General features: G+C 45.2%; 2 protein-coding genes across 9 annotated transcripts in view; both read right to left on the bottom strand.

Moving 5' to 3' along the window:
• The window catches only part of NDST2 (N-deacetylase and N-sulfotransferase 2), a 120,593-nt gene extending 119,703 nt beyond the window's left edge, over window positions 1-890 (bottom strand). The window contains exon 1 of the mRNA XM_050976603.1: window positions 781-890. The gene's annotated coding sequence lies outside the window, so the exon portion shown is untranslated. The remainder of the gene's footprint in view (window positions 1-780) is intronic.
• Window positions 891-6,203: 5,313 nt separating this feature from the next.
• CAMK2G (calcium/calmodulin dependent protein kinase II gamma) overlaps window positions 6,204-15,536 on the bottom strand; it is a 119,710-nt gene continuing 110,377 nt past the window's right edge. For 7 of the 8 annotated variants that reach the window (XM_030241016.2, XM_030241017.2, XM_030241019.2 and 4 more), the window contains 4 exons: window positions 13,352-13,427; window positions 12,769-12,863; window positions 11,514-11,759; window positions 6,204-8,926 (listed from right to left, as the gene is read on the bottom strand). In XM_030241016.2, coding sequence (XP_030096876.1) covers window positions 11,527-11,759; window positions 12,769-12,863; window positions 13,352-13,427 — 404 coding nt within the window. In that variant the 3' untranslated portion in view covers window positions 6,204-8,926; window positions 11,514-11,526. The remainder of the gene's footprint in view (window positions 8,927-11,513; window positions 11,760-12,768; window positions 12,864-13,351; window positions 13,428-15,536) is intronic. The other variant, XM_050975938.1, reaches the window with a different exon arrangement.

Genomic DNA, 15,536 nt, shown 5'->3' with positions numbered 1-15,536 from the left:
ACAACTAAAGTACGATGGGAAATACTACAGGAACGATTCCTCACGTTCCATTAGCTTTCTCTCGGTAATTTTTGTTGTGTCTTTTTAATTCCACAACTGTAGCCGCAGTTGGCCTGCTCTGAGCGCAGCCCCCAGAGAGCAGCGTGTGCAGCACGGGCAGTGCAGCCGCAGCCTCGCCACGGGATCAGGAGCATCCCCTGCCCCGGTGCACGCCGACTACTTGGGCGCCGGTCCCGCCGTACTCAGCAACCTCGCCGCCCTCAACACGACGCCGTAGGGTAAACAAAGCTGGAGTGAGGCCGGGAGCGCAGCTCCGGCCCAGGACGCCGCTCCCCGCCGGCGGCCGGAGCACAGGGGCTCCGGGGGGCGGCAGCCGCGATGGGGCAGGGGCCGCCGCTCCCAGCCGCGTGTCGGGGGCCCAGCATCCGACAAAAGCAGCCCTGAAAGGCTGAGAAGCCTTCGGTCCCGGGCACGGCCGGCAACGGAGCACCGTGCCGGGGCACGGGTCCCCCGGAGTGGGCTCCCGGCGGGTCCCCCACAGGTGGCTCCGGGGCGGGGGGCAGCGCCCTCCGCACCGCCCGCCCCGGCTCGGCCCCCCCGCCTCCTCTCACGCTCCGGCCGCCCCTCACAGACCGCCCGCACCCGTGACCATCGCCCCCGGCCGGCTCAACTTCCCCCGGCCCCGCCAGCGCCGCTCACTCAGCCCCGCCGCCCTCCGAGCCGGGCCGGGCCGGGCCGCCACCGCCGCGCTGCCCTCCTCCTCCTCCTCCTCCGCCTCACCTGCCGCAAGGAGTCCCCGCCGAGCGGGCAGGGCACGGGTCGCGGAGGGAGAGCGGACGGGCGTCCCCCGGCGCCGCGAGCAGCGCTCAGGCCGGTCGCGGCCCGCCGGCTCCAGGGCGCTGCGCGTCCGTCCGGCCGCTGGGGGAGCCGCCGCCGCCGCCGCCGCGCCGCCCGGCCGCCATCTTCCGTGGGGAGGGCGGGACGGAGCGAGGGAGGGGCGCGGGGCCCCGCCCGCCGGCAGCGCGCGGGGAGGGCTCGGGCCGGGGTCCCGCAGCCCGGCCACAGCCCGGCCGCGCCCCGCACTCGAGCACCTGGCGGGGGCCTCCCCGCGGCCGCGGAGACCGGCGGCGCCGCCGCGGCCCGGGGCTGCCCGGCACGGTCGCGGCCGCCTCGCTCCCGGCAGCGTGGAAGGCGTGGGATGCCCAGGAAAGCAGTAGGTAGGGATTGCCGCTGCTGTGACATCGCCGACAACAGCCTCCCGAGAAACACAAACACGCACGGTGCAATTTGCTAGGTTAAAGCGGTGGAGGAATTTGTAGTAGGAAGCCAGAATGGGATATGAAGCCACATCACAGAAACATTTATTCTCAGGGGAGGCTGGAGGAGTGGACAGTAGTCCGGGAGTGCTATTGCACCGTCCTGCTTTTGGATCTGCTGTGGAGAAAGAACCCATCGTGCTGCAGAGAGCGAACGTTTGGGACAAGGTAACACGACTCGGACCTGGAGTAGTCAAAAGCGACAGAAGAAAAGGGAAAGCAGGTGCTCAGAGAATAAGGCCTCGTGTTGGCAAAGTTCTGCTTCCCATCCTGCTGTCAGAGGACCGCTGGCACCTTTTGAATAACTCAGAAAACCCTCAAAAAGGCATTGCAGCATGCAGATTTGCTGTACAGGAACATGCTCCTCTATTAAAAAGTTTGAAAAGCTCAAAAAAGTCATGATTTATGGACAGATTTATGGAGGATTTTTAATCTTCAGCTAATCAGTTTGCACCTGAAGCACTGACCAGACTTCTGCTAGCTTGTTAAACCCATGTTAGCAGGTGAATCAAATAACTGAAGAAAAGCAGAAAAAGCTATGAGCAATCATATCTTAGCATGCTTCAAAAGCCTGTTCTGCCTCTGGCTGACAGTACCCCCACCTCAGCAGACGTGGATGAAGCAGCTGCTCCCACCACCTGCAATCCCATCGCACAGGTCTGTGCTGCCAAAATACCCAGCAGCACATATTTTAACACGTGATTGCATTTCTTTTGAGTTAATCCAAACATGTGCCACAGTGCTCACATCACATTAATACTGCCCCCCTGCCTGCAGCCGTCCCAAAGCTAGCATGGCAGCAACAGGTGATGCCCAGTCTACCACAGACCTTGCGCTTTCCAAAACAGCTGATCAAATCTGAGCCAACAGAGGGAATATGTGACAGCTCCGAACTTTGTGTCATGTGCTTGTAGCATTTATCATCCAGTACTACAGAATTAAATGGGATTTACCATTTCAAAGTACAATTTGATAGTCTGGCTAAAAATAAAAGATTTCTTTCTCAGTCCAACCTCTCTCAGTTACAGTGAAGGAGGGAAATCAGTGACAGGAGGGCATGTTGTACACTATATTTTGCTGTACAGGCAGAAGAGTATCAGCTTAAAACTCTAGTTAAATGTGTCATGGAAGAAACTACCGCAAAATCTCTCCAAACCCCTCCTCAAACCAGCAGCACAGAATTCACCTGCTTTCCTTCTCATTTCCCCACAAAACATCTCTCCATCCCACTGTCCTCACTGCCTTTCAAGCTACCTCATATGTAACTTCTGCTCACTTGCAAGACACCTTGAACCCCATTTTGCATCTCCACTCTCTTCCTCATATTCCAAACCACTCTGAGTGCTTGGCTTTATGACTCCCATCTTCCAGCTTATCATATTGCTCTGTGCCTAGCTCAATTAGCACGTGCTATGCCTGGTAACACTGCACTTCACCGAAGCAATTTCTCTTTCTTAAGGTCACATAAACCATCTTTGCCTGGATAGTCCATTTAATGGCTCAGGCCTGTTTCTTCCTAAAGGGAAAGTAGAAGATTAAATATCTTGCTGTTTCTCTTGAGGCTTAATATAATCTTTGTAATAAGTATGGAAGATTTTTTTCTGATATTATAACAGATTAGAAGGTGTTAAAACTTGCTAACTAACCATATATAAAACAATTTCAGCATTAATACTTTTTGGAATGAACAAGATTGAAATCTGTTTATAATTCTTAAAAACATTTAAGACTATCTATGCCAAGTTTGGGCCTTTTTTTAATACAAGAAAAATATGCTGAATCTAAAGCAATGAATTTCAAATGTCACTTTAAAAGAACATATCTTTTTTGTATAAGCAATTTTTTCAGTTTATTTTGAACTAGACATGTAGCAAGAAACAAACAAACACTTTCTGGAACAGGAACAACCATAGGGCAGTAGCACTGCTCTGACTCTGATGTAACCTATAGCACATTCCAATGTAAACAAGCCTCTGAGGCAGAGCCCTGGTGCCATTTTTGCAGGCTGTCCTCTGTTGGTATGAGCGCTACTCTTTCCCACAGAAGCGTGAAGGAAAAATAAACCATGATGAGACAGTATTTCATTGCAAGTACTGGCCAAAACCCAAGTCTGCCAACATGCAGTCGTATGATGCATTAACAAAATGGTTTTCTGTGAATAAATGTCATCCTGCCCATCCATTCATAGATAATTATGCTAAAATTATATAAATTGCAACAAATTAGGCACAACCACCTTTCCCTCTCCCCCATCCACCAGTGCTTAAGAGGACCCTCCTGTAGCACAAGGAACTTTCAGAATGAGATTTTATTAACTTAATTATATCCATCCTCTCCTTGTAGCCAGTCTACCTTAAAAATCACAAACATATGCATTTTTGTTTTCTCATACTTGTTAAGTACATAAGAAATGGGCTTAAAATTCTGTAGAGTACTACACACCAACCAGTAAATTCCTACTCCTTGCCAGCAGGCAAAGAGGACATTCTGGCAGGTGAGGAGTTCTCAGGCACTAAGGATCTCAAGGGAAAAATTCATAATCCTCCACTCAAGCTGCTTTAAGTGCCCCCAAAGGATCACCTTTCTCTACTTTTAAATAAATGTATACCAAACCCAAATAAACAAGCATTCCAGGTGCATTAATCTGCAGCCCCAAGCCCTTCAAATTCTCAGGCAAAAATAATCATCTGTGAAGTGTAGCAGCAATACCACCTTAACTTCTCTGCAGCACTGTTCATCAGTCTCTTACTGTGGTTTCAACAGAGGTCAGACTTATCATCTGCATGGACAAATGGGAAAGCTGAAGCACAGAATACACACCTGGCTTATCTGCAGTCGCCCTGCAAAGCCATAGCAAACCCAAAACCAGATCACAAATCCAATCATTAGTCAAATGCTCTGTTTGTTTTTCTACATTATCAATTACCCATAAGTAAGAGGGTAACAATTTTCATAATAAAATTGAAAGGATATTGACATTCAGGGTCCATTTCTGCTCATAGTTCTCCCCACATCTCATAGATACCATAAGCATAGGAGCATCCTGCCAGGCCCTTGTGCCACCAGCCCAGCAAGTGAGAGCAGAGCAATCCTAGTTTAAAAGGAAGTCTACTTGGGCATAAATAAAAGCTACCATCAATTACAAGTCTCCCATAGAGTAATCCATCTGTGAATACAATAACGCATGTGCTTAAATTGGAAGGGAACTTAACAAGCCATGCTCAGACACTCGTCTTTGGTAGGAAGATGGCAAAACATCATCAAATAGGATGAGCAGATTTTAAATAGCTAGAGCATACTGGGAAGTAAGGTTCTGGGAATATCCCTGTTTGATACCTCAATACTGGAGCTATTACAATGCAGAGAAGTACCATTCCTAATCCCTGCTATCAGCTAAAACATAAGACATAAAACAGGCCCTATATATATGCTACAATAAATATTCTTGACCTGAGTGTTAGTCTATTTAGCTTTCAACAAGTGTTTAAATTACTCTTATCCTGGTTAAAAGAGTTCCTAAAAACATGGGATATCACCACTAATTTCATTAATACATTCCTAGTGCTTATCAGCTCATACTGCAACATATCTTCCAAGATCATCAAGACAGGATTAACTGCTTCTGGAGAAACCTTACCTGATGAATGCTCCTGCCTCATATGCCAGAAATGAGAGCAGAACGTCTCTTTGCGCCCCAAATAGCAGGAGCCATTTCTTCTGAGCACGAGCAGATTGCCTTAAGTCCCAGTAAAATGGACTATAAAACTCTTACCTTCTCCCTTTAAACACTAACGATGATTTCTTTCCTCCTATTTCATCAGGCAGCAAAGTAATCATCTCTCTAAGCAGCAACAGCTGACACCTATTTACTGGGTAATTGCTGCAGTTAAAGGGGATTAAGCACAATGAACTCGCTTTCAGCGATAAGGCAAAGCCACCCCCTCCCCTTTGCCGCACTTCCCGCACACACCTGGGAAGAGCTCAGGGGAATGGAGGCCAGCCAGGCCTGCCAAATGAAGGGCCGCCTGCTGGCTAGAGCCGCTTTGCTGCAGCCAGTGCCGAAACGAGATGTGTGTTCCCTGCAGAACCCCAGCAGTCACTGTGCCGGACACAAGGCCGGCGGGCAGCACAGGCGCGGAGAAGCCCCCGAGCGCCGCCGTGCCACACGGCCGCGCTGGGCAGGCTCAGCGGAGGGTGAGAGCAGCACCTGCTGCAGCATCACGGCTCGGCCACCTGCCCTCAGGAGCAGCCGAGATCTGCAAGGTGGGAATAACAGAGAAATGGCAAAGCTGCAAAGGCCTGAGCGGAACAACGCCTACCTAAGGGGGCATACATGAAATGCTAACAACAAGAGGCAATATAAAAACAAAACAAGTTAAATCCAACTAACTTTTAACTTAAGAAATGATGCTTACACTGCTAGAACTGACAAGCTCTGTGCCTCTGAAGAAGCATCCCAGCTAGGACACAAAATATTCTAGTTGACAAATAACTGTCACAACTTGAGATCAGCATGTTTGCATCAGGCAAACCAAATAGCAAGATAGCTTCTCCCACAAGAAGAATCCTAAATATTGGTGAGGAAAACAAAGACCAAGGAAAGGAAGTAATAGCATAGATTTGCCAAGGATCAGAACAAAAGCAGAATTTCCCTATTATCCCTGGTCTGTCAGGGAAATGCCATAAAGGTAATTATAACAGGTTCTATCATCCTTTTGTTTATAATGCTAGTATTCTCCCCTCCCTCCTATTAGGTATGGTATGACTTAACTTTTTAAACATTACATTTTTAAGTGACACAGGAATAAAAACCTCATCTGTCAACTGATTGTTATCCCAGAAGTACCAATTTCATATTGTTTGGGAGAATAATGTGACACTCCAAACTTTACACTGTTTAAATGTTATTTTATTAAATATCTTCAGTTCAAGGTTTCATTGTAACAAAGCTATGAAGGTTCTACCAACATTCAGACCAAACAAACAAACACTAGCTAACTTTAATTATTTCTATATCATGCAAAAATTCTGCATCAAATGCCTTCCATTTCCTGTTTAAAATGTGATATTTATAATATATATTATATAGATGCTTACATTAGCCCCATAAGAGAACATTAAGAATGCTAAAGGTGTACAGCTGTGTTTGATAATGGCCATACCAAGCTAAGGTTCTCATTAACTTAAAAGGAAACAAAAAAAAAAAAAAAAATCCAAAAGAGTTTGTCTCCAAGACTGTGCAAAAACAAAAAACCCAACAGTTCTCTTCTTTTAAAATTTTCTCTGAAAGATGCATATACTTAATACAGAGGGTTCTCTTTTTTAACTATTAATAATTATCAGGTAAAGAGACAAGGAGGATCAGACCGAAAGAAGGCATGCATAATGTTTTGTATTTATCTTTTTTAAGTGGCATAACTGTAATCTGTTTGCTTTCTTTGTAGCTTAAAAAATTTTCTGAATGAAATATCAAGGCTTTTTACTTTTCCACTTCAGTCACCATCTTAAAAATGTTTTGAAATAATAAGATCTAGTGTTTGCCCCCCGTGGGTTCAATCCTCTCCTCACTCCTCGCCTGGGATAGCAAAGGGAGGAAGAAAAGGATGTTTGCTCAGATAAACCTGGGAAGTGTGGATGGTCTTTTCCTCCATCAGTGGTTAGCTGATCTAATCCTGGTGTGGGATAGCACCTCTCCAATAAAGGGAGCAGAGCGCTATCTGCTGCAAAGTGACAGCTCCGCTTTGTGCAACAGCTTTTATTTTCTGCATTTTATTGAATAAGGATTATAATTCCAAATTCTCTTTCTTCTCTTCTATAGTCTGCTAAAAGATTGCCACACACTTAGTACACTGTAATGGAAATAATTTTAAATCTCTCTAGAAATCCAAAAAATTATTAGGGGTAGATAAATTCAGGTAAAAGCCCATTCCAACTTCTGCAAGTGATGCCTTCGCCAGGTCAAGACAAATCCCATCAGGTCTGCCAGAAAGGCCATTTTCTTCTTGGGGCTAGGCTCCCTCCTTGGTAAGGTCAACAAAACACTTCCATATCTCCCACCCAATGAATAAAGGAACTGAACTCCTTTTGCAGCAAAGAAAGAAAAGGAAGATGAATTGGCCCAAAGGACGAACGTCAGATCACGTGTTCATTCCCTTTCCCCTCTGCTTCATGAGGTATCCTCTAACACCCAGAGGCAACATGGGGTGGGGGGTGGCCTGGATTCCTTCAGCTACAGCTTTTGAGGTTCTGATCTGATAGTTTTCTGTGTTACAACATCACTGTAAAAAATAGAAAAATTACCCAAATAAACACTAGGAAACATGACACTTACAAACATCAGATGGGTTAGTGGTGGGGAGAAGCACCTGGCTGGGGCTGCCGGCTCCCATTGCTATTTCACTGGAGACCAACAAATCATACAGGAGGCCAGGTAAACCCTTTAATTCTACGGGTGCATATATTTCAGTATAAAAAACACACGCTATTTATGCCTCATATAGGAGTGTATGTGCAAGTTTTCATGAAGAACGTAACACTAAATTTTTTGTCTGCTTCCTAAGGAACATGTGTTCTGCAGCACTGTGGATCCCAACTATGCTACTAAAAAGAAAAAAATAGAAAAACCCATACAAATACTCTCTTCCTCTAAAATCTCTGCTCTTAATGAAATGGTTTTTTATTTTGTTAAATTAAATAAGCTGGCTTCAAAACTCTATGTTTGTCCAGGTAGTGGCTGTTTCTAAAACCAGTATCATGAAAGAGCGAGCTTCTATTCAAGTTAATTAATTGGGTTAATAATGGGCTACTTAAACCCATTTTTAAATCCCTACTTCCATCTTTAGTTTTAAATCAACATTCCATTTTGTTTTATTTCTTAAAAAAAAAAAAAAAAGAAAAAAAAAAAAAAAAGAAAAGTCTGTTTTGGGATCCAGCAGCCGAGCAACCAGGTCTTCATAGCGTTCTTGCTGTGCAGAAATCGAAGAAGAAACAGGCTGAAGTCAGTCTGCTGGGCAACAGTAAGAGAAGCACCTCCTCTCTCTTGAACCCCAGTCTTCACACTGGCTCCTCTGGGGTCTCCTTGCCACCTCTCACCGACTGTAGTTGCAGCACAGCCCGAATGTGGTATTAACTTCCACATCGCTTTGCGGAGCACAGTTCAGCCATCCGCTGTTCAAGCTGCCTCCTTTCTTGCTCTCCCTTTCTCTTTCTCTCCTTCACTTTTGCTTTCCCCCTCACTTCATTTCTGAAAGATGTTCTGGCTGCTGCCACTTTCTTAGCCCTGGGGGAGGGGGCATGTTGGATAATCTGTCATTTATTTAGCACTATTCCTGTTTTTTTATTCTTTTATACAAACAACGTCTTTTTTTTTTTTGATTTAAAAACACCTTCGTACAGCAGAAACAGACACGATGGATCCATGGAAAACAACAGAAAGGCAGTGCCCGGAGCATCAGATGCATGCAGGGTTTCGTGCATTTGGCTGCTGCCTGTTTGTAATTTGTATTTATTTTTTTAATGTCAAAACAGACATGACCGTTGCTGTCACTCAGGCACTCCAGAGCTGCTTGCTAAGAAGATATTGCCCTCCAGCTGAGTATCTCCACAAGATGCTGCAGTCAGGAAGAGGTAGTGTCCACCCAGAAAGGAGAAGGGAGAACAGGATGGAAGATGGAAGGAAATAAAGCCATACATTAGCTGTACACAATTTTTAAAAAATCACGTTTTCTACAGGTTAATTATTTGGTGTAGGTAGAAACCCCTAACACAAGACAAACAGCAGCTCATGAGGAGACCTCTAAAGATAAGAGGCACTCACTTCTTCCAGGTGGCTGAGTGTGCCAGTGAAAATTAAGTAATTGCTAAAATGTATTACGTGTAATGTATATTTGGAGCAGCCCTGAGCCCACCCTCTCACAGCCATGACCCAGAAGCTGAAGAAGTTTTCTAAGGAGTGCTCAAAGGCTCTGGTCCTAAGGAACATTTTCTGCCTCACTTTCCATTGGCTTTTGCCTTGAACTGAAAGATAATTATATTTTTGTTAGGGTTTTTATTTTTCAAATCTTCAGTAATTTTGTCTCTGAACTTACTTAATATTTAAACAAATGTATGAGCTCCTCTGCAGTTTTGTGAAATTGTAGCCCTAGTGACTGCTTTTAGCAAAGGCCCTTCCTAGTTCACCCTTATGTGCCAAATCACAGGATTTATTTTGATCAGTTTTAAGTCTGGGGTTTTTTCATGTCTGTTTAGCATTATCCTGTCATGAAAGTATAGCCAAACTCTTCTTTCTACCATTTCTTACTTGGAAAATCTTTGCAGACTCTCGCTTTTAAGTCTTCTCACTTCTTGGTTCCCACTCTCTCCTTACACAGAAGTTCTCTGACTGACATCAAACTTTTTTTCTGGCTGCAGTTTGCTTTTCAGATGATTTACCCAGAACTGAACTCTGCCTTCCAGGTGAGAAGAAACCACTAATTTCTATTTAAGCATTCTTACTCACCTCATTCATTCTTCATCCTTAGCTTTCACTGCACGTGGGACAACACTACTCCAAAATGATTCAGTGCATTCAGATGGGGGCTGCCCACACTGACCCCATTTGCAATTGCTTGTGGGTATACCTCCTTCTGAACCCAGAAATGTATGCAAATACTGCAACTTCTATTAGTTTACAGGGTATTTTTAAATATTGTTTTAACCAACATTTTGTGGTTTGGAAATACTTTCTGCTCTGCAGTTTTCAGAAACCCTCCAGCACATACTTTTGGAGGGCTTCAGTATTTCCACAGCCAAGAAACATACTTCTTCTGCAGCAGACTTTCCATTCCTAAATTTCCTCAGAAGTCATAGGCATAGCCACTGAGCCATACTGATCTCTAATTTAATAATTTCTTCTTTCTTCTGCATCTTTTTTTAGACAAACGTCTCCCTCATCATTTCTGTGATGAAATCTGATCCAAGTTTTTTTTGTTTTCCTGCAAAGGCTTTTTCCTTCTCACTGCCTTACTCCCTGGAAATTCAGCTGATTTTCCAGCTCCATTGAAAGCTTCCCTGCTTCTGGTGCCCCCAACTGGCTTCTGCTTTTCAAATTCCATCTGTGACCTCTGCAGCTTGCTTGTGATTGTTCACATTCCTTCCCATTGCCTTCAGTAGGGTTGAATACCTCACAACACATGCATACAAACTGCTCTTGGCTTAGTACCAAGTTGTTCACAGAACTAGGACTGAAGTAGCAACTATACTTGAGTGGTTCATCCTTAAATGACCACATTAAGAAAAGGTTGCCTCCCAGTTGGAAATGTTTGTTGTGCTTGCCCTTAAATAGAAAATACTTAGTAAAAAGGTCCTAAGATTAGGAAACTTTGGGCTATAAAATGAATGTAACACATATTTCAGCATAAAACAAAAGGATGTAGAAAGACTTTGTACATCTAATTAAAAGAGACCACTAAGGCAATAAACAAGAACGCCTTAATGCTGAAGAAGTAATTGGATCTGATGTCCTTCAGCAGCAAGCGGCAATCACTTTGTCACGACATATTTTAGAGCCAAAGTTTCTTCCAATTATGAATTGTGGCAAGTTAATTGGGGGATACTTTAAATCCTCTGACATTACTGTTTGTTTAGATTCTTTTCCCTTCTGAGTTTTCTCAACGTGGTACATTAAATACTTCTTGCCTATTGGAAAATCAGTAGTAAAATTTATATGAATAAACCCTCACCCCTTATGGCACAGAAATTGTTCTGTATGGATTCCACAATATCCTTTCTAGAAGATGACATAATCATCAAAAAAGTCCTCTGAAATGACCCCCAGCATGGAAAGGTAGACGTGAAAGGGCCAGTGCACAGCATGAGATACTGTGCACAGCATGAGATACTCTTCCTCTCTGCTCCAGATCAGCTGTTTGTCCAAGCACAGACCTGAGCACCAGGGAGGAAGCCCAGCTGCTACAAGGGTACCTATGCCCAGGAACAGCTGTCTGGCACATGACTCCCATTTGTCAGGAGTGGCAGGTAACCCTACTGAGTCCAGAGGACAGGACTTAAAGGAACACCATCTACAAGCCAAAATTTTCAGTCCTACAGACAACGAAATATGGTTCTCTCACGGCCAGCTAAACAGCTTTGAATGCTGAATTCCCACATAGAGCAGCCTCAGCTGTGTGTGTGATGTACTCCTTCCCTGAGAGTTCATACCCGTATTTGATCCTCACTGGAGAGGTGCTGCAGGAGCTCCAGAGCAGTGGTAGTGGACATTGAGCCACTTGCCATCTCGGCGGTGCCAGACACGGGTCTCCTCGGACTGCGTGGTGCGGGGCCGGCCTTGGCCGTCGATGTACTGTGTCAGGCGGATGTAGGCGATGCAGGCAGCGTCCTCCCCGATGACGTGCACATGGGGGTTCAGGATGGTCGTGTGGATGGGCTTGCTGTTCTTCGACAGTACTGGCAGGACATGCAAAACCATCGGGTTCATTTTACAACTCAGAACAGCGTCCCACATTCTCCAACCTCTTCTATATTCTACTCACCTTTCACTGGATTCTGGAATACCACAAAAATTGGTCCTACAATTTTTCAGGAAAAATCCAAGCAATTCTTACCCCTATCGCCTGTTGTTCTCCTTAGAAACTGCACACTTACTGCCAGGAATCCCCTGGCCCCTTGGCCCCAACTTCCTCTGCTGCTGTGTCTTCAGTTATGGGGAAAGATCTTTCACTTACAGAATATCGTTGCAGAGGAGTCAGTAATCAGGACATCTTTAAGCTAGGACAGCACTATATATGAACAAACCTCAGAGAAGTGTTAGAATCACTCCATAAATAGGCTGTTGAGAGAGACAAAGTCTCTGCATGATTAGAGAACTACATACTGCCCATACTAAGGACCTTGACCTAACCCCGAAAATAAAACATATTGAACAGTTCAGGATTTAAATTTCAATTATCTCATCCTGTGGAAACATCCAGGAAGGGAGACAAATATCATAGTATAAATGATAGCATTTCTCTAAACTCTTTCCTGCCCCAGGCTGACAAGGTGACTCTTGTCTATGTAAAAACTTCATTAGGTGTTAGAGAGCTGAAACCATCCATGGAAAACTCAAAGCAAAAGCATCTTTATGCCTGACCATTCAGTATGTTGCCTCCATCAAAATCTGATCATTTTTTCCATTTTTGTATCAGTAAGAAGCCCAGTGATTCAAACTTTTAAAACTCCTGCAGTCCATGCCAGGTACAAAACATTTCCACCTGGCAGATTGTATGCCTAGAGTGAATGTGGGGGTTAGAATTGGGGATGTGGGGGTTAGAATTGAAATTGTTGCTGAACAGGCTTTTAGTCAAGTTCCTGCTTATTCTGATAACCAGCAAAAACGAGGCAAACTTTCCTCCCCAAACATGATATAAAGGAAGAGTAGAGAGAAAGGTTGGAGTTACCAAATTTACCCACTCACAGTTTTCAAAGTAAAACTTATGGAAATCCATTCCTTCAACCAGGTTCCCCAGTGCTTCCGGTTCAAATGAGGTCAAGCCAGGATCACAGATTTTTCTGCAAAGAAAAGCAGCACAGGCTTACAGTTTGCATTTGAGCCCAAGAACTATTCACACAGTGAAGTGCTGGTATGAAATTTGACTCACACCCTGTGTCCACCTAACTACATCTCCCTACTCCAAGAAGTAAGTTTCTGAAGACTCAGCCCTACTGTAACTCAAGGAGCCAACTAGATGGCATTTCACATGAAATAAATTTCAAGGTTACTGACTTTCCTTTTATTCTCTTGCTGCTCTTCACGTTGCCCTCTCCTGCACTTTTCTTACAAACCCAGGACATTTTCCTATTGTTGCTCCTGTTGCTGTTTGCTACCTGATACTCATTTAGAGCTCTACTACTCCATCCCTTACTCCTAACTGATGTAGGCTAAGAAGGATAAAACCTTTTACCATCCCTGACTGTGTGACAGCTCCTCATACCCAGGAGCCAGGGCAACACTTGCACACAAACTGATAAACAACCTGTCAGAAAGCATCTCTACTTACGTATAAGCCTCAAAATCTCCATTGTTGATGGCCTCTATCAGCTGCTCTGTTATCTTAATGATCTCTTGCTTACGCACTGTGAACAAGAAGAAAGAGCAATTTAGCTGTGCTCAAGAGTTCAGTAGAAATATGAGGCTAGTGGGTGCTTCCTACAAGCAATTTGTAGAGCACCATTAGTCTAGATCTCATAGGATGCTGCTCCCTGCGATCTGGAGATATGCAGTTAAGACAGTCATCCACATGAGGGTAGGGGGGCAGTGGTATGAAAGGGAAATGGTGATCCCATAATGCAGGGAGAAAGGAAATAAAGAGACCATATTCATTTTCATTTTTTTGTTTCCTTCTAGAAAGGCCTAAGACACCAGATGTGTCTCCTAAATGACAGCCAGAGCTGCTTCTGGAGAGTCTGACCAATGAATGCCAGTGGCCCTGCCCATGTGAAGCAGTTGTCTGGCAGCTTGAGATGTGGAAAAGCTTCACCACAGTAATCATATACAAATGGCCACCACACAGATCAAGCCAGTTGGAAAGAGTCTCCCAACAACTTGCCTATCACCATCATCAATACCTCAGCTATTGTGAATGCTGCAAACAAGCAACTGGGACATGTAAGGATGGCTTCTGCAAGCTAGAAAGATGACGGCAGCAGGATGGATGGGTTGGATGAGCAGGTCCAAGCTATGTCTGAGAGTGCACACTGTTCCTCAGGCAGTTAGCTTCTGCCAATCCCTATGGCACAATTCTTTACAGCACTCTGACATCATTGCCATTAAGCCAGCCCAGCACTCTGGCCTTCAAGATGAATGAAGACAAGGGCTACAAGTCTGTCTACTGTTGTTTGGCCCCTGATAGGCCAGCCCTTCTGCACTTTCTTCTCTTGGTTCCCCACAGCAGACTGGCCAGGCCCCATACCCTCTGCAGTGCTCCATCATCCACGCTGATCTCAAGAATTAATAACATTTACAAAGTTTCAATTAGGTATGTTAAACAACACAATTCTGTTCTATGACTACTGCGTGAACCATACCTATGCCTGAGCCTATATGCACAATATCACATCTCTTCAGCCTTCCCCACACCTGTAGGTAGACTCACACATTATACAGGCATTTAAGACGTTCTCTAGTATTCTTTTCAATGTTAACAGATAATATAAAATTCCTACCACTAGCAGTGACATTCTTGTGCCTTTCAGCATCTAAAATATATGTGTCTGAAATGGAACCAGTCCCCTGACTGTTCTCCCTTTGGGCCCTCAAACAAATTGGGACTTCTGGGAAGTCTCACACATGCATCGTAGATGCCTATCATTAGGAGTATGCTCTTTAAAGCCGACCTCCTACCCTCAGATGTTCAAGTCAGGGAAACTGAATTCCATTCTAAATGCCAGAAGATGCTACTCTGAACTGCTCTCCCCCTTGCCCATGCACCTCATCCCACCACTGGTAAGTGCAGCCAAAGAGAAACAAAACAATAATCTCACTGGCTATGAAGGATGTCCATTTTACTACTGAGACAGCCTCAGAAAGCCCTCAGATAGGGGACATCTGGCTCATAACAGTAAGGTGGCTGGTTTTGCTATGCAGGCTGTATACGCTTCCACATGTGAAAAGATATACACAGGGAATGGGTCAAAACAATACAGTGGGCTGTGTCTGTTGTGAAAAATGTCCTTACAAGCAAGTTGTCTGGGATTACTTTCACAGGAAGAAGGGCTACTTGTTGGACCTCTAAACCACGCACCACCAATGTCCAGAAGATGGAGTGCATGGAAAAGGCTGCATTTGGGATGAGTGAGGGAGTCTGCAGTCCACAGTCACGGTGTGCTGGCTCATCTTAAGGAAATCTGCATCCTCTTCCAAGGTGCCTTGATGCAATGCCATCAGGCCTGTCCTTCAGCACTAGTCCATCCCATCAGACTGGGCTCGTCTCCTGGCTTTCACTAACATGTCCCGAGCTAGAACCGGCACATGGGAGGTGACCGCTCTGTCCGAAGGACAGAGAGCCTCGGGACGTCCAGGGGGACGGGGTTCGCGCCTGCCGCTCCAGATGAATCCGCGGGTCCTCCAAAGAGGCACAAGCGGGAGGCGACATGCACCAGCACGGTCATCGAGCGTGGCCCGCGGCTGCTCCACCCTGCTGCGTGCGAGCCCTGGAGGCAGCCCGGCCACAGCAGTTACAGCGC

The sequence above is a fragment of the Serinus canaria genome, chromosome 6, assembly GCF_022539315.1.
Source record: "Serinus canaria isolate serCan28SL12 chromosome 6, serCan2020, whole genome shotgun sequence".
NCBI classification, from domain to species: domain Eukaryota; kingdom Metazoa; phylum Chordata; class Aves; order Passeriformes; family Fringillidae; genus Serinus; species Serinus canaria.
The sequence above is the reverse complement of the archived record's forward strand: the minus strand, read 5'-3'. Positions and strand labels throughout refer to the sequence as shown.